This window comes from Dermacentor albipictus, chromosome 7 (genome assembly GCF_038994185.2).
Source record: "Dermacentor albipictus isolate Rhodes 1998 colony chromosome 7, USDA_Dalb.pri_finalv2, whole genome shotgun sequence".
NCBI lineage: Eukaryota > Metazoa > Arthropoda > Arachnida > Ixodida > Ixodidae > Dermacentor > Dermacentor albipictus.
The window spans coordinates 20,154,824-20,181,314 of NC_091827.1; the positions used below are offsets into that span (position 1 = coordinate 20,154,824).

General features: G+C 48.0%; 1 protein-coding gene and 1 long non-coding RNA gene across 3 annotated transcripts in view; one reads left to right on the forward strand and one right to left on the reverse strand.

The window, feature by feature from the left end:
- LOC139047726 (uncharacterized) overlaps window positions 1–26,491 on the forward strand; it is a 99,839-nt gene that overhangs the window by 28,038 nt on the left and 45,310 nt on the right. The gene's annotated exons all lie outside the window — the stretch shown is intronic.
- Window positions 13,614–22,157, reverse strand: LOC139047345 (uncharacterized). 2 transcript variants are annotated; one of them, XM_070521166.1, is made up of 4 exons: window positions 22,095–22,157; window positions 17,416–17,613; window positions 15,200–15,660; window positions 13,614–13,886 (listed from the first exon to the last, which is right to left on the reverse strand). In XM_070521166.1, the coding sequence occupies exons 1-4, from the start codon at window positions 22,140–22,142 to the stop codon at window positions 13,742–13,744; spliced, it is 852 nt and encodes a 283-aa protein (XP_070377267.1). In that variant the 5' UTR covers window positions 22,143–22,157; the 3' UTR covers window positions 13,614–13,741. The 2 variants fall into 2 exon arrangements, with proteins under 2 accessions (XP_070377267.1, XP_070377268.1); XM_070521167.1 differs by lacking the exons at window positions 17,416–17,613; window positions 22,095–22,157 and adding an exon at window positions 15,747–16,036.

Genomic DNA, 26,491 nt, shown 5'->3' on the forward strand with positions numbered 1-26,491 from the left:
GACGTTAGAGTAACAGCATAGTACTGGTAGGTTAAGGGTTTAGAAAACATGACAAGAGGTGTCTAAATTTATCTGGATTACTTTCATTTACTATGCTGTTGGGTAGCGTGTTCCACAATTCAATAGCACTGGGTAAGAAAGAGTTGTTGAAGGCATTTGAGGAACCATGGAGACGTTGTAGACTCAGGTTGTTAAAGAGACGGTTAGAAGAGCGGTTGGGCGGAAGTAAGAGAGTGTTCCTGAGGTGTGGGAAATTGTAATAGAGTTTGTGTAAAAGGGAAAGTTGTGAAATCTTCCTACGAAGTGCTAGACTAGGGATGCTGAGGGATGACGTAATGCCGCTTGTACTTGTATGCCAGTCATAGTTTGAAGCGATAAAACGTGCTGCGCGATTCTGCATTGCTTCGAGCGAGTTAGTAAGATAGGACTGGTGAGGGTTCCAAATTGCTGAGGCATATTCAAGTTTAGGGTGAATGAATGTTTCATAGGCGAGCTTGCGTACGGGAACAGGAGACAGAAAAATCGATCTTTTGAGTAGGCCAAGTGATTTAGAACAGTCACTTATAAGTTGAGTTATGTGTGCAGACCACCTAAGCTGATTAGTGATAGTAACGCCTAGATAACGCTAAGACTCAACTTTAGTCAAGGGTGTGGAATTAAGAAAGTACTGGTGGTTAATGATGTCCCGCTTGCGAGTTACACACATGTACTTGCACTTGGAAACGTTGAGGGACATGAGCCAAATAGAGCACCAATTTGCTATTTTGTTTAGGTCTTCCTGGAGTATTAGTTGGTCATTACGGGAGGATATGCGCCGATACAAGACGCAGTCATCAGCGAATAACCGAATTGATGAAAGAATGCTATTAGGGAGGTCATTTATAAAAATTAGAAACAAAAGAGGTCCGAGCACAGAGCCCTGTGGTACACCTGACAAGACTGGTCTACTTGTCGACTTGAGGTTATCGATGGCAGTGTGTTGTGAGCGGTTTGTGAGAAAACATTCAGTCCAGGACAATAGCAGTGGGTCGAGATTAAGACAAGCAAGTTTCGCGTTAAGACGTAGATGGGCGACACGATCAAACGCCTTTGCGAAGTCGAGATAGATGACGTCGGTTTGGAAACGGGAGTCAAGGTGGAGGTGAAGGTCTGTGGTGAATTCGAACAGCTGCGTTTCACATGAGTAGCCTCGTCTAAATCCATGTTGATTAGGAAAGAAAAAAGAGTGCTTGCCTAAATGAGATGCAATGCTGGAGTACAATATATGCTCTAGAATTTTACAAGCTATGCAGGTTAGGGAAATAGGGCGGTAGTTACTTGGACTAGAACGACTACCAGATTTGTACACAGGGGCAATGCTGCTAATTTTCCAATCATTAGGAATAGTGGAAGACACAATAGATTGAGTGAGAATCAATTTCAAGAAGCGGCTAGACTGATATTTGGCTCCCTTTAAAGCTTTGGCCGTTATGCCATCTGGGCCTGGCGCACTGGAATGTTTAAGGTTATCGATTAAATTAGAGATTCCTTGCGTATTTATATTAACAGCCGGCATTTCCGAAAAGTGAGTAGATGGCAACGTAGGAATATCAGTGGGAGGTTCGTTGGTGAAAACCGAGCAAAAAAAAAAAAGAGTTCATGACATCGAGACGCTGATGCACTGAAACAGGAGACCCGTCCGAGTTGATTAATGCGATACTATGACATGAAGTACGTTTAAGTGATAATGAGTTCCAGAATTTGCGAGGGTTGACACGCAGAATGCTCAACAGATCCTGGTGGAAATATTTGCGTTTAGATTGTCTCAGCAAACGTGTGTATTCCCGCAACACCGTCAAGTATCTTTCCCATTTTTTCGGATTGTTGCGTTGTTTGAGTTCGCTGAAAATGCGCTTTTTTTTCCTAGATAGTTTTTTAAGGTTGTTCGAATACCAGGGTCTGCCGGCATCAGTGGCGTAGCTAGGTCGTCTGGCACCCGGGGCCCTTTGCTCTTCTGTCACCCCCCCCCCCCGGGTGTAGTCGAGGAAGGCGAGGATATATCGACAATTTTCGGGTGTATTCAGGCGTATATGACACCCCCCCCCCCTCTACTGGCCCCGTGCACCCGGGGCCCACGGCCCCCCGCCCCCCCCCTGTTGCTACGCCACTGGCCGGCATCCCCGCGAATACGTACAAGAGGAACATGGGCATCAAGAAGAGACAAAAGTTTATGTTTGTTATGACTGCATAGATTTGTTACTTCTTGCGCTTTAACCGCATGAGTGCAAATGAAAATTATACATATTTATTTTCTCAAAATGAGATAGGCAGCAACGTAATTGTTACGCACTTCGTATGTATTGATGCACATAACTGCATAAATTGCATTTCAAATTTTTGACACGATGTCTGCTGTGCCCTGCGCTGTTCCGTGCGCTAGTGAATATTCAATTTAGCGAACTTTCAGTTAAGCGAACTATTTCCTTGGATGCTTCGAAGTTCACTTAGGTGAGAGTTCACTGTGCTATGAACGCGAAATTAAATCGCAATGTTCTATGCTGAATCGGTTCTAGCTTCTCAGTTAAGTACTTCCGATTGGGAGCGTGTGACTGGTCAATTTGCATCACTTCGTAGCGCATCACTCGTATTTAACTAATCCCACCATTGGGGAGAGAGGGAATGCGCAATGTCCTTTACAAACCACTGCAAGCCTGATTCTGTACCTTGCCGTAAAGTGCGCGGGTTGATTGGCCAAACAGCAGTCGTCGTTCCTGGTCCCCAGAGTAAAACCGGTACGAACGACGACTTTGTCTGATTATACGAGCACAACATATTCATGTTCGCTGGCAGGGCGGCACTGTGGCTTTTGTCTATAAGCGACGAAATGCATGGAGATAAACTGGGTAGCGTTGCGGTGTTCGCTGCGCTATCTTTACTTAAGTACCGCGTGAACCAATCCGCCATTTTTTTTTTTCACGGCGCGACGGCGCATGCGTCCTGCCCTAGCGGATTAGTCGCGAAACGTTTTGGAAGGGACCATGGCCTCCGAGATTTACCCCCGCGCGAACGCGCGCGCCGTGGTGGATCTCGGAGGCCATGAAGGGACGCGCGCACGGCCAGACGGCCAGATATTGAGGCAAACTACTTCGAAAAAAAAAAAAAAGCGCACGGACGCTCACCCGCAGCGAACGATTGTGCCGCGTAACGCGTTGAAACTCTACTGGCAGTTCGACGTCGGTGCTCATTCTTCTACGATGGATTTTAATGTTCATAGTATTCGTCATTAGTCATCGCCATAATTTTATAGTACATAGATTTTACGCACTTTACTGCGACAACTTTTAGGCCAGTTTACAGCCAAGTCACATCTTCCATAATACATCGTCAACATTACCACTTGTCATGGCGCTCTTTGGCCAAACCTGACCCTTGCGCCATAAAACACCACACATTATCATCGACGTCGGTGCGGTGCCGTAAACGTGCGTAAGACTGCAACTCTACTTTGAAAGTGAAAAGGGCCAGGGCTTCGTCCGGACTGCACCGTGAACCACGTAGTTGCCGCCTTGCATTGACGGCTGTCAAATGTATCGATAAACGCCCGCGTTGCACTTGGGCGACACTTCAAAAACACGTTGCTGACGCAGTCTTCTTGCAGCGTCGGCCCACTGTTGCTGGTGGTGGCAGCGCGTGCCTGACTTCATGTACCCTTTTTAACGCATGGTAACACTGGGTCGGATACGAGACACTGACGCCGACGATTGGCCGACTATTCAGCACTGTGTCACTGAGACCATTTGATCCTAATAAGCCGACAACGAGGCAAACGACGGGTGCGAGTTGTCATACAGCGCGACGGGCTTCCTTGTCGACGGCACCGACAGAATCAGCGTGCCGACCACGGTAGCTTGACCGAATCCTACTTGATCAGCCGTCGAACCGACAACGCGATAGCTGCATCTCATTCACTTGTGAATATAATTATTCGCGCTCAAAATGCGTCGACATGCCTTCGAAGCTGAAATGCACGAGCAAGTCCTCTGCAAGTCCTCTCAAGCCGCGCACGTGAAGTTTGAGTCTATGTTGATACTGTTTAGCGAAGTTTGGGTTAGGCCTGACCCCCCGTCGGTTTCGTGAACCCGCTACCGATGGAGCGGGACTTAAAAAATAAGCAGTCAGGACGAAGGAAACCGCTCTTATAGTTAAGTTGTGGCCATACAGCGATATGATAACTACTCTTCACTCCGCACGGTAACACAGCGCTGTGTCAACATCTTGTACTTTGGTCACCGTTTCCAAACGCCGCCGGTCGCATTCCCGTAGATGATGGATCTGTACGTGTTGTTGACACATTTCTTCATTACAGAGAAGTCAAACGGGAAACAAGAGACAGTGCATTCGGTACAGCAGCATCAACTCGCTCAGTTGCCGACGGTGTCAGCGATGGCACCCGCGTTTTCGGGAGAGAACTGCACGGTCTATAAGTGGGGGTTTATGGCGAGCACAGTTGTCTCTAATAATACTTTATAGCACGCGCAAACTGTAACTATGATCAAGGTAAGCAAAAGCGAGAATCAGTAGTAACAGCCCGTAATGTATACGTGTCCGAATCACAGTTGCAGTTGCTTAAGGGACTCGGTCACTCATACTGATTCGTCTGTATGTTTGGTACGTTTTGATATTATTTCACATCAGCGATGCGCCGTTTCTTCAACAACCGAAGCTTACAGCGATCTGAAGTTGTGGATGTAAACAAATGCACGGCTTTGGCAAATCCGACGTGGAAGGCTGCGCTCGAAGGCTTCTCGAATATGCAAAATGTTTAGTGAATGTGCAAAAGGAATACAAAAAGCGATGTGCAATGGCAGACATCAGCGACAACGAACTCAAGGCAGCCACTTCGGCAGACGGAACCCAGCGTGTCTTTCTCGGCCACGCTGTTACCACAACAGCGCACTCGGGTCTGATGGGTGAACGACATGCTGTCCCGGAGAAACGATTAATAATTAATCGCGATCCACGAAACGTACAACCGATGCACACTCAACATGGGCGCAGGTACACAAATCAACCGGCGAAATCCCCGGCACCCTTACAAAACGTTTCAAGCGGCATGCGTCAGAGAGCAGCACAGGAACATGAAAGAGGCGGATTGAGAAAAAGGTAAATCATAGAAAAGTTGGATTCGCGATTTGCGATTTCCACTATCGCACAGCGAAATAAAAAAAAAATTGGTCTACCTTGAGAGGTTGATGACGTCGGCTTCGTTGTAAATGCGTATACACCGTGTGGCGCGTTCAAACTCGGTGGCCGAAGAGGGTGGAGTCACACTTCAGAGAGAGAGAGAGATTCTTGTAGAAGGGAAGGGGGACCGCGAACAAACGAGGACACGGAAAAGAGAGAAAGTGGATGCATGGAGGAAGGAGGTGCTACTACGGGGATCACAACTGAGAGGGATGACAAGTGGTTGGAGAGGGGGCGGTAGAGTCTATTCCGGTTCAGCAAATGCCAAGACGCCTCCATTATTCGTTCCAGCGTACTTTGGCTCGCATCGCCGCTTGAAGAGCCAAGCACCTGGCCAGCATCTGCAAAGACCAATGCGACAGAGACACCGAAGCAGCGGGGGGACACATATCGGGGGAGTGAGAGGGGGGGGGGGCGAGGTGGTTCTTAGAAGGAAATGAAGAAAAAAGAGCAGCACCCTAAGTGCCTCGCAAGAGGGCACCTCAACCTCTACACTCAAAAACGAAGTGTGTTCTGCGGTTTCACACACGCGACTTAAGCTCATTCTGTGAGAGCTCTTCTAAACTACCGCGGGGTTTCACGCCAATTATCTTGATCCACTCCGCCATGTTCAAGCACCCCTCAGATCAATGGCCGACATATTGGGACGCGTTCTCAGCAGCCGTCGCCTTGCTGTAGGTTTATTGTGCCGCGTCTCGCAATGTCGCAATGCTTTAATCGTTCGGAGACTGGCTGGCGAGTGTTTACCTTTCCGAGCGACCCAGCGTGCCACCTGAAGGCACCAAACCTGCCGCATTGGAGGCCACATATAGCGATGCAACGAACCTGCACGAATTTCTCACCTGCAAGCCAGGTGAGCGACGAAGGGCGGAGGACCTAAGATCGCACCACGAAACAGGCTTTATGAACTGCGTTCGTCAGCCAAAACTCGCTGCTCGTGTCCCATTGTTTACTGTGGCGCGTTTCTACGAAGGCAAGCAAGTCGGCGCCCTGTGATCCGAAAGGTCTGTCGCTGAACAGCTGATCCGCTTTCTCTGCAAGGTCTACAATGGCAGCCGTCCCCTCGTCCTTTTTGTTGTTGTTGTTCGTGGTCTCGCAGTCGGGCACCGAGTGTAGTATTGATTCTTGGAAACGCCCTTTTGAGAGCGCCGAAAACGCGCGGGCCCAACTTCGATCCGCATTCCTTCTCGAGTTTGGCGCTGCGACATTGAAACGCGTAAAAAAAGCAACTGGGCGAGATGGAAACTGTTGAATGTGGTGTTTTCGATTCACCGCACAATTTCAAATTCAAGCTTGGAAAGCTCACCATTAAGTTATGATGCCTGCTCCTATAAGGTCTCTCGAATTGGCCGTGTGTGCATGCACAATGTTGAAATTCAAGCTTGAGTCGGGCGGAAAGCTCTCCGTTACGTTATGATGCATGCTCAAGGTGCATTGCAGGGTGCCGCTCAGGCGCGCCTGCAAGCCTGCTTTTCCAATTTTCCAATAGATTCCCCGCGGCCTCTTGGCAGCTCCTTTATGAGAAGTGTGAACAAAAAGAACAAGCGCAGATACTGCTGCGTTAAGAACTGTCATAACCGCGAAGGGGATGTGGGCATCAAATTGTAGCGCTTCCCTTCGAAACCGGGGGAAGCAACCCGGCGGCTGAAGTGGATCGTCGCGGTTCGTGTCGGTCTTGCGAATTTCTGCTTAACGAACTAAGACGTAAGTGCAAAAACAAGAAAAAATGAAAAAGAGCCAGGAGCGGCATCTGTAAAAAGACACAATAAAGCGTCAACTGCATGAAAATGCGTGAAATGGTTCCTGCTGTTGTAAATCAGTTTTGATAGTTGTTTAGCTCTTCTTGCTCCAAAACAAACCCGCAGTGGTTGTTAGGTGTCAAATCTAGCTTCGTAAGCGCTCCGTGCTGGAGCTTTGCATGCGCTCGCTTCCTCCTGCGCCAAGATCAAGACGCGAATGCTGGTACCGAGCTCATTCGTGCCGATGTTTTCTCACGCTTAGAACAACATAACTAAGGTTGGAGTACACTGCAGAACACGACGAGTATTCGAAAATTAGCATTTCCCTCGAGCACACAAGAGCATATTTCTTCAATCTTCACGCTGTTTAGTCTCAGCTGATTGCTCTCTATGATTCTTCAGCGGTAATATCTTCTGACATTCGAGCCCGAACGACAATACCAGAATATGCTCGAGGCACTTCGTCAACGGAGAAAAAAGCACTTACCTGCCAATTCGCCAAAACTTCTACAATGTGAGGTGCAAGGCACGCTCCAAGTAAGAAAGCGACAAATGACAGTTCAAAGACGTCCACGGCCGTATTTGCTCACTTAAGTGGCATAAAATAATGATTTGTTAACGCACTTCGAAATCGACGTCGTAAGCATACTTACTTTGTTGTGAAAAATACTTCGCTACCCGCGGTGGTGTCTTAGTGGCTACGGTGTTGGGCTGCTGAGCGCGAGGTCGCGGGAATAAATCCCGGCCACCGCGGCGGAATTTCGATGGGGTCGAAATACTAAAACACCCGTGTAATTAGATATAGGTCCACGTTAAAGAACCCCAGGCGGTCCAAATTATTCCGCAGTCTCTCACCACGGCGTGCCTCCTAATCAGATCGTGGTTTTTGGACCTAAAACACCACAATTTAATTTAAGCACCTCACTGGGATGTGCGTGCTGTTTACTTCTTTGACACGGTATACGTGGTTGTAGTAAAAGATTTCACGTCCTTTCTCAAGCGTCGGTGGTCCAAAATGGGCCTCGACGTTTTCGATTGCCAATAACCGCAATTTAGAACGTCCGAAAGCTTTCAAACGAGTGCCGCAAGAGCATGCCTCCGTAGCAGCGGCCGCCTCGGTGTTTCGCGTAACTGACACGGTGGCGCTGACGGCTGAGCCGATCGCCGCGCCGCCTGACCATTGCAGGGAGCCCATATTGACGTATTTTGTGTTAAGGGTTGATGAGTTGATGAGTAAGCTCTGGGATGCGGAACCTCCGGGTGCCAAGTCCTCTTCCCACTTGACAACGGCACCCAGTTTTAGAAGAAGTTACAAATTTAGGAAATTTATTTGGACGAATTAGCTTATAAATTATACCAGAAAAATTTACCTAGTGCCCAAGGAGAATTCTAACGAAATACCGTTGGTGCTGTGCCGTATATCGCAGCCCCCTTTCTTGACACTGCTGGGCCCTCGTCAGCTGGGACGCACGGTATATATATGTATATATATTTGAAGAAATCCATCTTGAAAGGAACAAACTTATTTTCAACCCGCCGAAACGCCGAAAATAAATGTATGCTTTTCAAAGTGGATTTCTTCAAGTAACTGTCCCGTGAGTACTGTCCAGTATCGAAGATACATGTATCTCAGATACTGTCTTCGATAGCCTTAGGGCATCTCCTATATGTATTACGATACGACTGGCAAGACGCCTATCACTGTCTGTATTTCCGATACATGAAAGTATGTGTCGTGTGTCAAGGTACTGGATATCGCAACAAGGTAAATATACCTGGTAGCGAAGCTTCCATAGGAGCCCATACGTTCAAAACATGGCGGTCCATCTGCGGTTCATGGGGCTTAGCGCCATCGGTATGTGGTGGGAACACTTCCGGCGGAAGAAAAAATAATGTGACGCCATGTCCGTTAAAAGCAGAAGTGACGTCATTTTGTTTTCGAAGACACGAAATTTGTTTTGTTGTTCTTCCTCTGGAGCTATATATTCAAATGCCCCGCCATTCGACTTGATGGGCGTTCCGAGCTTTCAGCGTGGAAAGCGATGCAGGAAAAGGCCAGCCTTACGGTTGTCGAAATCGCATCCCTACACAGAACATACTTTCTTTGGAGGCCGACGAAAGCTTTAGGTGTAGAGTGCTGATCCTATTGTCGGTTGCAAAGCCCGTCGGCCAGCGCAGTCTCACGAAAACAACTACACAATTATCTGGCGGTCGTAACTCACTACTTTTGACTGAACAGATTAAGAAGCGATGAAGCTACCCGCGCCACCAAATTCAGACAAACTTCGACAAGCAAGAAAGCACAAACTGTGACGGGGGCGTATTTCAACAGGTGACCTTTATGAGTGCGCCTTTCTGCCCATTTCAAGACGCGCGTTGCATTGCGAGTGATAGTGGCTTCAACGCCCCCTGCAGCGATAGGCGCTGTAAAGAAATGCATTTCTTGTTAATAATAAAATTAAACTTGTATTTTCTTAACTCGTCACGAATATATAAAATTGACTAGGAATTTTATTTTCGTTGAATGAATCTAACTGTGTCTCGTTTGAATTAAAAAACGCGTTTTTCTTTCCCAATGTTTGTTCCCTCCAAACATAGTCGCGCTTCAATCGCTGCTCCGGTAACCCCCCATGCTGATGTCGGTGACAATCTGTATTGAACCACTTTTCGCCCGAAGCTTCGCGACCTATTTGAATCGACCTTGTCGCAACATCACCGTGCGAAACTGTAAACGTTGGCTGCACTCCGCTTCTCAAGCTGATGCCGATGCCACTAAGTCACCTGCATAAAACGAAAGGAAGCGACATTCTTATATCTTTCCGCCAGGGCCGTCCTGCTAGGGCAAGCGATGAAGTCTGTGCGCAAACGGTAATACGTTTACGGACAAGGTAAGACTTCACAGCGGTATTTGCGTATTTCGTATTTCGTATTTGCGTATTGCAGCGATTCAAAGCAATTAGAGAAACGACAAGCAAAAACTGCCGAGTGTGCAGCGTTTAAATAGTTTTCACGTTAAGCAGCTAAAGTAACCATAATAAATTGTTTCGGAATGGAAATACTATACTAGGGTTGAGGATTGGGCGAGTTGGTATTGCATACTAAAGTCTGATACAGCGCAACATAGAAAGGAAGAAAACAAGCCGAGCGATTCGCAAACCGCTCTCACATTACTGCAGAGCAATAGGAAAAATTCTTTGAACACCTCGCTATTGTATGAGACGCTCAAAGAACTTACAAAAGCAAGCGCAATGAACCACGTAATTGCATTTCAGTGGATACCTGGGCACTGCAATATTCCTGGCAATACTGCAGCGGACGCAGCTGCGAATCGAGCGCACAATAACGCAGAGACAACCAATCTTCCCCTATTGCGTAGTGAAGTCCGTCTCATCCTGAGACAGATTTCTTGTCGCCTCAGCGAAACTACCTGGTTTGGCCAGCAAGCTAAAAACTCGGAGTTATACTCTATAGACCCATGTATAAACTTATCAATGCCGGAAACTCTAAGAGACAACAGAAAATTTGAAACATTGGTACACCGGCTGCGTCTTGGTACTGCATTTACGAAACACTTCTTGTACAGGATAAAACGTATCTCTAGTGCGCAGTGTTCTTGTGGCCATCCAGAGGAAGATGTGCATCATCTTCTTCTTGAGTGCACGAAATACGATACACAAAGGACGGTACTGAAAGCCAATTTGTTTATATTAGACAGAAGACCATTCACTCTTAAAAAGATACTTGGCCCATGGCCAACTGCGGGCCTTCAAAAAAGAGCACTTCTTGCTCTGAAAAAGTTTTTAGAGGAGACCAACATTTTGGGAAGCTATTAAGTATCAGATGATCCGAATACGTTAATGAGTTACATAAACGTTGTTCGTCGTTCATAATTGGGTTATGGGGTAATCACATCTTTTACGCAACATGTCTAATTCTGTTCTGTACTTGCAGTGTATTACAACTGTTGTGTGTTTTGGCTGTTCAAAACATCTGACTTTATATATGCGTACGTGGATTGAACTAGTGCACAGAACTTTGCGACTCATGTACTGCTGGACTGTGTATTTTTTATTGATCCGGTGTTCTACTGAGTGTTATATTTTGCGTCGTTATTCTTCCTTTGTACGAAAATTTGTTTACTTTGCCGAGTGACAAGGAGTAGCCGGTGCCACCATAAACGCGCCAACCTCTCCTAACATTCACTTCAATTAAAAAAAAAAACAGTATAGCAGGGGACATTGTTGGACGCCGTGTGGTAAAGCCACTTTACCATGTGGCGCATGAAGTTTGCATTGACGTCATCGTGGCCGCCATCTTGGGCTGCTATAGCAGGGTGAAAAGAGGCGTAAACAAGGTACGCGACAGCACGACAGGGGCGGGGTGTCTTGAATCCGGTTAAAGAATAGTCACTGAAAAATAAAGCAAAACAACGTGTGCCTGATAATACGGCTCAATTACGTCATCGTGGCCGCCATGTTTGCCCATTACAGTGCGCTGCAGCTGCGTCTGCGACGTCACGTGAGGACTGTAGCTTCGTTTACACGAACTCGACAAGAGTACATCGAGCCAGAAGTATAGGGACGCAAAATGTAGTGAAATCTTGAGCGTGAATAAAGGCGTCTTCTTTCCTATTTTCTTTTAGAAAACTTTGAGAAAAATTGAAATTCCAGTAAAAGTAGCCGATATTTATTATTCCAGCAATAAAAAAAGTTATCCCTAAATACGTGCCACAATTACTCGGAGAATGCGAAGAGAATGGAATGAACGTCTTGTATGTACTCTTCTACGAAATATTGCTAACATGATAACTGAAGAAAAGGTCACTGTCTTCGTCACTCTCGCTGGACGCACTGGCATTGGAATCGATCGCGGCTGCGCTTCCACGTTCAAATTTGGCGATATGCGAAAACACCCGTGTACTTAGATTTATGTGGACGTTGAAGAACCCCAGGCGGTCGAAATTTCCGGAGTCCTCCAACTATACGGCGTGCCTCATAATCAGAAAGTGGTTTTGGCACGTAAAACCCCATAATTTTTTTGAAAATTTGATTGTACCTATGTGCACGAAGTTTCGAACACGTTTACTTTTGAGCCTGTTGCGAAGCCCTTTATGAACATTTGCAGACAAACACCAGTTTCGTTCACAAATGGCAGAGGGCGACGGTATCTGCAGCAATCTATAAGTGGCTGGTTAGTGCAAAAGCCTTGCCATCAGGGTTGACGGTTCCACGTGATTCGCGGAGTCCCAGACGCCAGACCGACAGCAAAACACAGACGGCGTCCTGTATTGCGCCAAGTTTAAAATGTATGGGCCTATGGCTTTCAAGACGAAGCTGAAAGCGGATAGTGAAAACGCTTGAAAACTGTGCTGTCGTTTTATCGACGTCGTTGCCTCTCTTAGAATCGTATGCTGCAAAAGCCGAGAATTGCAAGTATAGATGTAAACTATTTTTTGCTGTACAGCGAAGCTGTATATGGTTAATGTTCCTTACCCTCATACCCATGTCCATTCATTCCCCTGTAAGCACTCATACCCTCCTAAGCAAGCAAGAAATAGAATGGATCATAGACCCGTAAGGCAGAGGCTACGAGCACTCAGCAAAGGGAGGCGAACCGCGTTTGCATTCTCTCTAATCACACATACAACATAGGAAACAGCGTGTCTGAAACTGTATTCATCAATGGCTCATACCATTGAATGGGCCATCGGGAGTTTAAGGGAGTAAATGACAGAGAGAGAAGATGTGATAAGAGAGTAAAGAAGGGTACTATTTACGTGTGTACAACAGAGCGACCAAGTCGCAGTCACCCATGGTTGACTTGTAGGAGGGCGACTTCTTGCAGAGAGTTTGTCCCTGCCGATTCAAATACTGGTGGGCTTGCGGGGTGTGGCGAGACGTGTAGTTCACTTTCTTTTTTTCCATTCTGCGTGTCGCCAATCGCGGAGAGGAATGCGCAGCCGTGCACACACCTTATATAAAGGGTGTGTGCAGGGCTGCGCCTCATCAACATCAATGGTGTGTTCACGAGGGTGAGTGAGCGTGGTTTCTTGGTGCTCGAACAACTCATGCTTGAGCAACGACAGCCGGTATAAACTTTATCGTTAATGTTCCATACGTGACCCTGGCCAGTCGTGGCCAGGGTCAGGCGTGGTAAGTACCAGGCGTGGTAAGTACGTTGAGCTGTTTCAGTAAATTGCAGCGATACTGTTTGCCGTGAGAAGGCACGATGAGTCATAAAAGGCGCAACAAGTAAATGCGGGCTGCATTTTAAAGGATCGAGCCAAAGAAGAGATGACTGCTTGCACTGAAAATCAAACTTCCATCATAACTGACTCATAACTTCGCTAATTATATTATAAAGTGATTGCTTTACGACTCATATTGGAACGAATTCCGAGCACGAATGCGTTCCCAGAAATGTGGCATTTTCATTTTATTTTTCTCTGCGAGCGATATATGTCGATCTCTCCGAGTGATCAAGCTCAGTTATGTATACATTTGTGCTCTTCAAAAAAAAAAAAACACCCTTTTACATAGAGTCAGCCCCCATGCATATCTGCAGGATGCCTTGATGTCAAAGCTGTTTGGCATCGCGATGCCCTACCCGCGTGCAGCTAACGCAGCGCCATCTATTGATTTCACAATCGAGTGGACATACAAGAAGGCTTTTATTCGAACAGCTGGTCGCGTACGTCCATTTAAGCAATCGACGACCTCAATTTCAGTGAAAGTATGCACTTTGCGACTGAACATTGGAGCACGTGATTATCGACGAAACTAGCTGTACGACAAGATCTCTGACAGCTCCACACTTATTGCGTAGCTGACGAACAGGGTCTCGCAGTCTTCGTTCGATCCTCCGGCAGCGGATGAATTCCTGTAGAAGGCGAAAGCCCGGTCGCTGAACTTAGGCACGTACGAGCTGCACAGACGAGAAAACGGTGATCACGAGGGGCATGTCCGACAAATAGCGCAACGAGTCGATACAAGATGAAATCACCGTGACAGTACAGTAAACGTGACGGGCACACACCCTCCAGCCCGTTTATTTTGACGTTCCCATTCATACTATGCACGTGACGTCACATCCGCTGCTGTCGTCTGCTTCCGCTACCTTCCGTTTATTTTGACGTTCCCATACATAGTATGCACGTGATGTCAGATCCGCTGCTGTCGTCTGCTTCCGCTACCTTCCGCCATCTTGGGGAACCTTATCAACAGCCTATAGGTTCCCAAACATGGCGCCGCCGTAAACCGGAAGTCGCGGAGTATCCTTGAATGACGTACGTGCATACTATGCATACACAGTGTGCACGCTTCACTGCGAAGCGTGCTGGTATAAACCGGGCGTGGTAAGTACGTTGAGCTGTTTCAGTAAATTGCAGCGATACTGTATACCATGAGAAGGCACGACGAGTCATAAAAGGCGCAACAAGTAAATGTGGGCTGCATTTTAATGGATCGAGCCAAAGAATAAATATATAAAGTTTAGTGAACGTCTACTACGCTACAACGGCGAGAAATACGAGAATACCATGGCGAATACGAGAAAGAACTCCACGACGTCACACTGGCGTACCGGCGCTTACGTTTGGAGCACGAAATAAAAAAAAATGGCCTTCAGTTTACCTTCCAGTAATCAACCTATTACCGGTAAATAAACATCGAACAGCAACGATATATATCACTTTGGCCAAATTGGTCATAAATGAGTAAGGGATACCACTGGGCTAATATTGGCGAAGCCGCTGGGCAGGTAATTGTTTGATTTTTTTTTTTTGCAGCGTCTAAACAGCACCTATAAGCAGACAAAGCGCGCACCTGCTGGTTAGCGGCTATGACGTAAGTTCCGGCACGTCACATCCGAGATGTTTCAGCGCGCCTCGGGTAGCCGCGGGGCACCGAGCTGCGGCTTCTCGTAGGCCATGCGTCACTTCCGGCGGCGGGAACTGGCGGCGTTCTATTTTTTTTTTATTTATTTAACATACTGTTAGTCCCACTGGGACTGTTACAGGAGTGGATTTATCAGAAAGATACAGGAATACAGTACAGTACAGTAATAGACCAGTTACACATCAAGCGGGCAACAATACAAACAGTATACAGTACAGTACAGTAATACGCCAGTTACACACCGTGTGGGCAACAGAATATCAATACAGTCTGAACATGATCGTCAGGTGTGGATTGTTGACAAGACTGACGAAGTACGCGGTACTAGAACAGATCGCTTACCCCAAGCCCTCGGGCGTCTTGGCGCTGTCCGGGCCGGACACGGTTGGTCGCGCGGCCGCCACGCAGAAGAACTTGGCCAAGTGCCCCGCCCAGTGCAGCAGGTCGTGAGCCCTGACGCTACTGACGTTCATATTGACGCCGCGCGGGCTAACGGCGGGGCAGTTAACCCTGCGTATGGTGCACCTCGACGTGTCGATGTCCTCCTCATCGCCGTCGACGCCACAGCGGTAAACGACCCCGCCCTCTTCTTCACACATATAACTATCACGCGAACGGTAGGGCGGCCTAACCTTGGCGTACCGAACGAGCTTTGCGCGCCTGGTCAGCTGCGGGACCGGGCTACCGGTGACAACGACATCGTCGCCGTTGTGTTCGACCGCCGGCGGCAGCGGGCACGACGACTCGGCGGCTGCTCCCTCGGCCACGGCTTGCTCTGCGGCTGCGTCTGGACAGTCGGCAACCTGCAGCGCAGAGTATACAGCATATAGGGACGGCCACCGATGAATGCGTAATGAAACGCAAATAAAACGCGCGAGCAAAATCGTACCAACTGTTTCCGCGCATGAGAGAAGTGGAGTGTAAGGCAGCATACGAGGCAGCATACGAGGGCGTACAGTCGATACATGAAGAAACGGAGCTGGGCGGACAATGCGTAGGGCAGACAGACAGCCGGTTGTCTACTAGTGTTACAATACGCGCATCAGGAGAGGGGAAGACGGCATAGAAAGAGGCGGTGCTTTGCAATTCGAAAATATGCATGCATGTGCATATGACCGGGGAAGTAGGATGACGACGAACGATGACTGCCGCATGCGATGGTGCGTTGCTTAAGGGCCGATTTACGCTCGAGCCGCCGATCGCCGCAAGCCGCACCGCACGCGTGCGGTCGCGCGAAAGATTGCACGTATCAAACACGTGTGCATAAATTTCGGTTTACAATGTGTAAGGTATACACTGTGCACACAGTGTAAATGGTAATTTGTGCACAAGTGCACAATATTCAGTGACTCCAAGGCTGCACTGCAATCTTTGCTATCGGCCCTGCGGCGCGGACCACACGAACAACTGGTATTTGAGATTAGAGAACTCATTCACACCTTAACTGAGAAAGGACACCACGTGACATTTCAGTGGCTTCCAAGTCACTGCGGAGTCATAGGGAACGAACACGCTGATAACGCTGCTCGGTCGGCTCTTCAAGGGGATGAAGAGGAGCCGATACCGTTATCAAGGACAGATGCCGCTCGAAAACTTCGAATGATCAGCCGTCACATCACGTTATCCTTGTGGAACGCTGGAAGTTTTCACAACTACCGACTCCACCATCTTGACTCCTCCCTACGCCTTTGTATTCCAGCTGGGCTCTCTCGTCGCGAAGCTACCCTGCTTTGTCGACTATGGCTAGGGGTGGCTTTCACCAAGTCTTTCGCTTACCGAATTGGATGGGCCGACGACGCCACGAGTGAGGACTGTGGTACCGAGGAGACTTTTCAACACCTTCTTTGCGACTGTCCTCGATATACTTTACAGAGACAATCACTTGCAACCGCGATAGCGCGCTTTGACCAAAGACCTCTCACAGAGGAACTCATTTTCAGATACCGCCATCATAAACCATCGCAGCAGAGGGCGACGAGGGCACTGTTGCGGTTCTTGAGGGCGACAGAACTGGAGAGGCACTGTAGCCTGAACAGATGTTGATAGTGCTACAAGTGTCAGTGTGCTGTGCGATGAGAGTGTTCGGTGACAGTGACCGATTGTGATTGTGTGTCTATGCTCCTTCCTTTCCTTATCTCTACTTTGTTTCCACTTTACTTCCCCCTCCCCTCTCTCCCCGGCGTAGGGTAGCCAACCGGATTTTTTTTCTCTGGTTAACCTCCCTGTCTTTCCCCTTTCCTGTCTCTCTCTCTCTCTCTCTGTGCACAAGTGCTGGATACGTGCAATTTTTCGCGCGACCGCAAGCGTGCGGTGCGGCTTGCGGCGATGGGTGGCTCGAGCGTAAATCAGTCCTAACCGGGTGGTTGCTTTCACTCCGCACAGAGATGCAAGTGAAAGCACAAAGTGCACGGCACACAGCAAGGAATCTACGGAGGACGATCGTTTGCAGTTTGCAACATGGATTGTCGCTATACAGCCACTGTAACGTAGCGCCTCTACAACCGCTAAAGGCACAATGAGGCCGACAGGCCCGCGGACCGACTGTGTCATGTACGCACCTTCAGGTCAACGGGGACCGGGCAGTTTTGGTCTTTCGCGTAGCACGAGGCCATCCTGGCCGTGGCGGCCAACTTACAATCGGCCGGGGTTCCCATGATGCCGAAGGGCGTACGTATGCCGCCGAAGTGGTTAGGCGTGCCGCCGGCGGCCATTAGGGCCGCGGACAGCACCGCCAGGAACACTGGAGCTCGCAACATCTGCGAATCAGTTGGTCATCAGAAGTTTTATTTTCGAAGCCGTTTGCGTAAGTTGTAGAGGAGCTCGCAGCGTCTGCGATTTAGTTAGTCATCATTAGAGAGTTTTAGTTTAGGGGACGCAAGCGGCTTGCGCACGCAAGAACTAGGGGCCACGGTACTTAATGCGCATGCGCAGACCCCTACGTCTGAAGTCAGCGCGTGCGCAGTACCGTGGCCCCTAGTTCTTGCGTGCGCAAGCCGCTTGCGTCCCCTAAACTAAAGCTCGCTATTACTTTTATTTTCGAAGCCGTTTGCGTAAGTTGCTGATTTAGTTACATTCGTTCATATTAAAACACCTTACAGGCATTTAGAGGCGCGTTACGTAAGCACGATGTACAGCAAATGTCGTGCGAGTAATACTTAAAGAAAAAAACTGGTATAGCTCCAATAATACGCATGAAAAATAAATAATACGCAAGTAACGCAATCGGCAATCGGCAATACAGCAGTAAGCCATAAAGCGAAAAAAAAAGGGGGAGGGGTGAAGGAAAGAAATGTGCGGACGTCACGCATACAATCAGACGGCAAAACACAGCGCAGGGAACACAAGGCAAGAGTAATGTGTTAATTAGCACCTACCATATATATGGGGAGGATCAGGTAACAGCAGATTTGTTGAAGGATGGTGGACAAATTGTTCTAGAGAAACTGGCCACCCTGTATACGCAATGCCTTATGACCTCGAGCGCACCGGAATCTTGGAAGAACGCTAACATAATCCTAATCCATAAGAAAGGGGACGCCAAAGACTTGAAAAATTATAGACCGATCAGCTTACTGTCCGTTGCCTACAAACTATTTACTAAGGTAATCGCAAATAGAATCAGGAGCACCTTAGACTTCGGTCAAGCAAAGGACCAGGCCGGATTCCGTAAAGGCTACTCAACAATAGATCATATTCACACTATCAATCAGGTGATAGAGAAATGTGCGGAATATAACCAACCCTTATATATAGCTTTCATTGATTACGAGAAAGCGTTTGATTCTGTCGAAACCTTAGCAGTCATGGAGGCATTACGGAATCAGGGTGTAGACGAGCCGTATGTAAAAATATTGAAAGATATCCATAGCGGCTCCACAGCCACCGCAGTCCTCCATAAAGCAAGCAACAAAATCCCAATAAAGAAAGGTGTCAGGCAGGGAGATACGATATCTCCAATGCTATTCACAGCGTGTTTACAGGAGGTATTCAGAGACCTGGATTGGGAAGAATTGGGGATAAAAGTTAATGGAGAATACCTTAGTAACTTGCGATTCGCTGATGATTTTGCCTTGCTTAGTAACTCAGGGGACCAATTACAATGCATGCTCACTGACCTGGAGAGGCAAAGCAGAAGAGTGGGTCTAAAAATTAATCTGCAGAAAACTAAAGTAATGCTTAACAGTCTCGGAAGAGAACAGCAATTTACAATAGGCAGCGAGGCACTGGAAGTCGTAAGGGAATACATCTACTTTGGGCAGGTAGTGACGGCGGATCCGGATCATGAGACGGAAATAATCAGAAGAATAAGAATGGGGTGGGGTGCATTTGGCAGGCATTCTGAGATAATGAACAGCAGGTTGCCATTATCCCTCAAGAGAAAAGTATATAATAGCTGTGTCTTACCAGTACTCACCTACGGGGCAGAAACCTGGAGGCTTACGAAAAGGGTTCTACTCAAATTGAGGACGACGCAACGAGCTATGGAAAGAAGAATGATAGGTGTAACGTTAAGGGATAAGAAAAGAGCAGATTGGGTGAGGGAACAAACGCGAGTTAATGACGTCTTAGTTGAAATCAAGAAAAAGAAATGGGCATGGGCAGGACATGTAATGAGGAGGGAAGATAACCGATGGTCATTAAGGGTTACGGACTGGATCCCAAGGGAAGGGAAGCGTAGCAGGGGGCGGCAGAAAGTTAGGTGGGCGGATGAGATTAAGAAGTTTGCAGGCACGGCATGGCCACAATTAGTACATGACCGGGGTTGTTGGAGAAGTATGGGAGAGGCCTTTGCCCTGCAGTGGGCGTAACCAGGCTGATGATGATGATGATGATGATGATGATGATGATGTTATATGCATCACAACAAGCACATAGCTCCTAGATTTAAAAATTCGCGTAAATAAGATGATGATGAGGGAAAAAAAACGAAATCAGCTAAAGCCTAACTTATGAAGAGTTAGCGAAATTCATGAATTCACTGCAGGTGTCGGAGTTTTGCGTGTTCACTCTCGAAAGCTCTGCAGTGTCGGAAAGGTCGCTCCAAAGCCGAATTGCTGGCGAAAGCGGCCGAGTTCAATGCTGTAGTGCGGAGCCATAGACGAACACGATCGCGTCTGAACACATTTGTACAACCTTCGTGATATGCAATGCACGAGGAAACGTCAGTATGCGTGGGCCGGCGATGACCTCGAGTTGTCGCTACATTTCTGGAACTACGATAACACCAATGCGTCGAGGAGTATTGAACGGCTGCAGTTGTACGGGCGTCGGTTTAGCGAATATTTCAGAATGACGAACTTTCAGAAAAAAGCCCGGTGGTTTTCCTATGCATTTTACGCGAAAATCTTTCAGTTGAACGTATTTCAGGATGGCGAATATTTCATGGTAAAACTTGTGGGGTGCATAATAGGCAAGGACGCAGACAAGGTGGACACGCGATCCCTTACTCACAACTGTTTATTTTTTGGAAAGAGACAGAACATAACAGCGCCAGCCATCTGCACTGATCAAAACGAGTCATCAATATTTACTAAAACAGATTGCAAAAGTTCAATCAGTATCCAAGTTCCGTTCCGTTCCAAAAACACGTTGCTGACGTAGTCTTCTTGCAGCGTCGGCCCACTGTTGCTGGTGGTGGCAGCGCGTGCCTGACTTCATGTACGCTTTTAACGCGTGGTAACACTGGGTCGGATACGAGACCTACGAGACATTGACGCCGACGATTGGCCGACTATTCAGCACTGTGTCACTGAGGCCATTTGATCCTAATAAGCCGACAACGAGGCAAACGACGGGTGCGAGTTGTCATACAGCGCGACGGGCTTTCTCGTCGACGGCACCGACAGAGTAAGCGTGCCGACCACGGTAGCTTGACTGAATCCTACTTGACCAGCCGTCGAACCGACAACGCGATAGCTGCATCTCATTCACTTGTGAATATAATTATTCGCGCTCAAAATGCGTCGACATGCCTTCGAAGCGGAAATGCACGAGATTCAGTCCTTTCAAGCCGTGCACGTGGAGTTTTAGTCAATGTTGATCCTGTTTAGCGAAGTTTGGGTTAGGCCTGACCCCCCGTCGGTTTCGTGAACCCGCTACCGATGGAGCGGGACTTAAAAAATAAGCAGTCAGGACGAAGGAAACCGCTCTTATAGTTAAGTTGTGGCCATACAGCGATATGATAACTACTCTTCACTCCGCACGGCACGTACACGGCAACACAGCGCTGTGTCAACGTCTTGTACTTTCGTCACCGTTTCCAAACACTGCTGGTCGCATTCGCTTAGATGGTGGGTCTGCACGTGTTGCTGACACATTTCTTCATTACAGAAAAGCCCTGTTTACCTCTGCGTCAAACGGGAAAGAAGAGACAGTGCATTCGGTACAGCACCATCAACTCGCCCAGTTGCCAACGGTGTTAGCGATGGCACCCGTGCTTTCGGGAGAGAACTACACGGCCTATAAGTGGGGGTTTATGGCCAGCACAGTTGTCTCTAACAATACTTTATAGCACGCGCAAACTGTAAGTATGATCAAGTTAAGCAAAAGCGAGAATCAGTAGTAACAGCCCGTAATGTATACGTGTCTGGATCACAGTTGCAGTTGCTTAAGGGACTCGGCCGCTCATACTGACTCGTCTGTATGTTTTGCTACGTTTTGGGATTATTTCACATCAGCGATGCACCATTTTTACAATATCCAAAGCTAACGGCGATCTGAAGCTGTGGATGTAAACAAATGAACCGCTTTGGCAGATCCCGCGTGGAAGGCTGCACTAGAAGGCTTCGTGAATATGCGAAATTTTTAGTGAATGTGAAAATGGAATGCAAAAAGCGATGTGCAATGGCAGACATCAGCGACAACGAACCCAAGGCAACCACGTCGGCAGAAGGAACCCAGCGTGCCTTTCTCGGCCGCGCTGTTACCACAACAGCGCACTCGGGCCTGCTCACCCACTATAGTCGATTGGCGAATGGCATGCTGCCCCGGAGAAACCATTAATAATTAATCGCGATCCGCGAAACAGACAACCGACGCACACTCAACATGGGCGCAGGTACACAAATCAACCGGCGAAATCCCCGGCACCCTTCCAAAATGTTTCAAGCGGCATGCGTCAGAGAGCAGCACAGGAACATGAAAGAGGCGGATTGTGAAAAAGTTGGATCATAGAAAAGTTGGATTCGTGATTTTCGATTTCGAATATCGTACAGCGAAATAAAAAAAATCGGTCTACCTTGAGAGGTTGATGACGTCGGCTTCGTTGGAAATGTGCATACACCATGTGGCACGTTCAAACTCGGTGGCCGAAGAGTGTGGAGCCACACTTCAGAGGGAGAGAGAGAGAGAGATTCTTGTAGAAGGGAAGGGGGGCCGCGAACAAACGAGGACACCGAAAAGAGAGAAAGTGGATGCATGGAGGAAGGAGGTGCTACTACGGGGATCACAACTGAGGGGGATGAAAACAAGTGGTAGGAGAAGGGGGGGGGAGCCTATTCCGGTGCAGCAAATGCCAAGACGCCTCCATTATTCGTTCCAGCGTAGTTTGGCTCGCATCGCCGCTTGAGGAGCCAAGCACCTGGCCAGCATCTGCAGAGACCAATGCGACAGAGACACCGAAGCTTCGGGGGAACACATATCGGGGGAGTGAGGGGGGGTGGGGGGGCGAGGTGGTTCTTAGAAGGAAATGAAGAAAACAAGAGCAGCACCGTAACTACCCCACTGGAGGGCACCTCAACCTCTACACTCAAGAACGAAGTGTGTTCTGCGGTACGCGACTTAAGCTCAGCCTGTGGGAGCTCTTCTAAAACTACCGCGGGGTTTCACGCCAATTATCTTGACCCGCTCCGCCATGTTCAAGCGCCCCTCAGATGGCCGTCATATTCGGACGCGTTCTCAGCAGCCGTCGCCTTGCTGTAGGTTTTTTGTGCCGCGTCTCGCAGTGTTGCAGTGCTCTAATCGTTCGGAGACTGGCTGGCGAGTGCATACCTTTCCGAGCGACCGAGCGGGCCACCCGAAGGCACCAAACCTGCCGCATTGGAGGCCACATATAGCGATGCAACGAACCTGCACGAATTTCTCACCTGCAAGCCAGGCGAGCGACGAAGGGCGGAGGACCTAAGATCTCACTGCGAAACAGGCTTTACGGACTGCGTTCGTCACCCAAAACTCGCTGCTCGTCTCCCATTGTTTACTGTGGCCCGTTTCTACGAAGGCAAGCAAGTCGGCGCCCTGTGATCCGAAAGGTCTGTCGCTGAACGGCTGATCCGCTTTCTCTGCAAGGTCCACAATGACAGCCGTCCCCTCATCCTTTTTGTTGCTATTGTTGTTGTTCGTGGTCAAGAAGTCGGGCACCGAGTGTAGTGTTGATTCTTGGAAACACACTTTTGAGAGCGCCGAAAACGCGCGGGCCCCAACTTCGCTCCTCATTCCTTCTCGCGTTTGGCGCCGCGACGTTGAAACACGGAAAGAAAGCAATTGGGCGGGATGGAAACTATTGAATGTGGTATTTTCGATTACGAAGTACAATTTGAAATTCAAGCTTGAGTCAGGCGGAAAGCTCACCATTAAGTTATGACGCATGCTCCTATAAGGTCTCTCGACTTGGCCGTGTGTGCATGCACAATGTTGAAATTCAAGCTTGAGTCGGGTGGAAAGATTACAACGACGGCGCCGAACACAACAACACACGAAGAAGGGGAACACGAGACAGCACGTAGGCGCACTAACAACTGAGTGTTTTATTTCTTGACATAGTAATATATAGCTGCTGTCAAGGATCAAAACAACAAGAAATAAACAGGGCAGTCATCTGCATCGCACAAGGCAGCGAAGATACAGAATAACATTTTAAGAGTCACTCTCAAGATATGCCAGTTCCTTTGTCGAAAGCGAAACTGAGGCTTCACTGATACATTCAAGTCCACGCTTTTTTATCTCAAGCGCTTCCAATATCTCCATTGTGAGTTGATGGCCAGCTCTGATGTTCTTGTTGTTTTGATCCTTGACAGCAGCTATATATTACTATGTCAAGAAATAAAACACTCAGTTGTTCGTGCGCCTACGTGCTGTCTCGTGTTCCCCTTCTTCGTGTGTTGTTTTGTTCGGCGCCGTCGTTGTAATCATGCTTAACCAACTAGCCCACCAACACATGCTCAGTTACGGGTGGAAAGCTCTCCGTTACGTTATAATGCTTGTTATAATGCCAGTCGATCCACGGGGTTTTGTTTGGCTAAGTGGAACCCTTGAGCCGGAACCGATGGTAACGCACCCACCCCCGTGTGGTCGCGCTGCTCCACGGACGGCTATGGTGGTTTCCATGGTTGTATGCCTTGACCTATTTTGTGTTAAGGGTTGATGAGTTGATGAGTAAGCTCTGGGATGCGGAACCTCCGGGTGCCAAGTCCTTTTCCCACTTGACAACGGCACCCAGCTGTGGAAGAAATTACAAATTTAGGCAATTTATTTGGACAAATTAGCTTATAAATTATAAAAATGACTGTGGCTTAGGTAAGGTTAAGCCCAGGATGCGAAGCATACTAGCCTTTATTTTAGTTGTTGAACCACTGTTTAGCCTGGTGAGAAGGAACAACTCATGCGTTACTCTGCTTCGCCTTCAAGAGTGGAACGCGACAGCGTTCCCGTCGACCCGCCAAGGGGTGTAAGACAATGGGCTACGGCGCAGCGACTACGCGCCCCGCATTGGACGCGGTGAGCGTCGAGCAACGCAGCGTTCGGCGCGGAAACGAAATGTGCTCCTGACCAAGCGACGCATGCCTGAGCTCGTTTCTAAGGCAACACCGCATTCACTAGAGGCGCTTTTGTACCGCTTTGAAGCATCGTACTCGTGGCTCAGTTTTTTTTTCTTTATTGCCGACTTCGACGTTCTAAATAATGGTTTACAAAGGATAAAACGTGTGAGCCACACTTTGGTCAACATGGTACTAAAATCTTTTCAACATCGCTAATTCATCAGTGGTAGCGTCTCCGTCTCACACTCCGGAGACCCTGGTTCGATTCCCACCCAGCCCATCTTGCAAGAGTTGAGCCAAAGCCACCTAGAAAATCAGTCTCTGTAGCACGCCGCAACCTTCGCTTCTCATTCCAACGAGCAGCTCTGTCTCCAGGAGGCATCTCACCTCGTGAGTGTGTAGCAGAGGCAAGCGCAGCTGCTTATATACCGCCGCGACGCCGCGAGCGACGGCGCGAGTTGGAGCCCCGTTTCTCCTCTGTCGTGACGTCACGGTGTCCCGCGGACGCTTCTTATTGACGTTCTCGTAATTAAATGGGCGACCCACTACTTAGTCGGCAAGCAGAGCAGCGACTCAAAGCAATTACAAAAACTACAAGCAAAAACAGCCGAGTGCGCAGCGTTTGAATAGTTTTCACGTTAAGCACCAAAGCGAGCATAATAAATTGTTTCGGAATGGAAATACTATACTAGGGTTGAGGATTGGGCGATTTGGTATTGCATTCTAAAGTCTGGTACAGCGCAACATAGAAAGGAAGAAAACAAGCCGAGCAGGCGATTCCTTTATCTGTTCCTTTATCTGGCCTGCTCGGCTTGTTTTTTTTTTCTTTTCTGTGTTGCGCAGTACCAGTTTTATAAAATACTACACTTTGAGCAAGAAAGAGGAAAGCTTTGAGATACCAACAGATATTTCGCTCAAATGAACCAAGCTTGGTCGGAGCTAAGGAATTGCCAAGCAGACGTATCTTTATGCTTACGCGTTTGCTGCTACATTATATACGTATATCGATAATAAGAAATCTGCGAATGTATCGAAGCATCTTAAGCTACAGATAGAAATTGTCGTATCGGATACAGTAATTGTGGTAGTAGTATCTTGTATCTGTACGTTACGAAGGTTGACGCGCGGAGGAGGCAACGCCCCTACCTTAGTGAACGAGACAGTCGTACCGGCCGAAGAACGCCGGGTTTATTCGCCCTAGGGAATATAAAGAAAAGTCAAGGGAGGAGGGAAGGTGTGATAGAAAGACTGGGCACATGGGCACTAGAAGAAATAGCTCGCCCGTCAAGTACATGGGTTACCGCACTGTAACTCAAATACTTGTCACCCGAGTATGTTGCATCGTATCATGATACAATTGGAAAGTATCTTTGCCCAGCCCTGCATGCAGTTTTGCCACGAACTCATGTATACCGGGTGATCATTTTTAAGTTTTACAGAAATTTAGTAAGTCACCTGTTGCGGGTAGCGTAATTACCTTCCTTGAGCTGGAATTGTCAGAGGCGGGCATTACTTGCATGAGAACTCGAAACACATATTCAACTAATTAACGGAAATTCGCTAATTAACTTATTAATGACATTACGACACATATTGCAATTTACGAACTGTAGCTGGCGAGCTTGCAAGGTGTGTGGCACAACCGTGCATTTTTTTTGCCGCGAGTTCGGGGCGGATATGTCGAAAGCCTCTGGGAAATTTGAATTTGATTCAGCAATCGTTCATCGATACATTGTCAGCACACAGTGTTTGGTCATACATCTTTAGCACGGCAGTAGTATGACAAGCCTTCACGCATACAGAAATGGCTCTCAGTCTGACTGTCTATGTTCTACATCCTGAAAAACTGCGCAACTAAGCGACAGGATTTCTCGCTTCTGAA

Excerpts from the sequence above, each read along its gene's own strand:
- LOC139047345 (XM_070521166.1), bottom strand. The coding sequence starts at position 22,142 with ATGGTGTATGCACATTTCCAACGAAGCCGACGTCATCAACCTCTCAAG. Across the intron at positions 15,661-17,415 it reads CGGTCCCCGTTGACCTGAAG|GTTGCCGACTGTCCAGACGC; the intron begins GTGCGTACATGA and ends TCTGCGCTGCAG. Across the intron at positions 13,887-15,199 it reads AAGACGCCCGAGGGCTTGGG|CTCGTACGTGCCTAAGTTCA; the intron begins GTAAGCGATCTG and ends TCGTCTGTGCAG.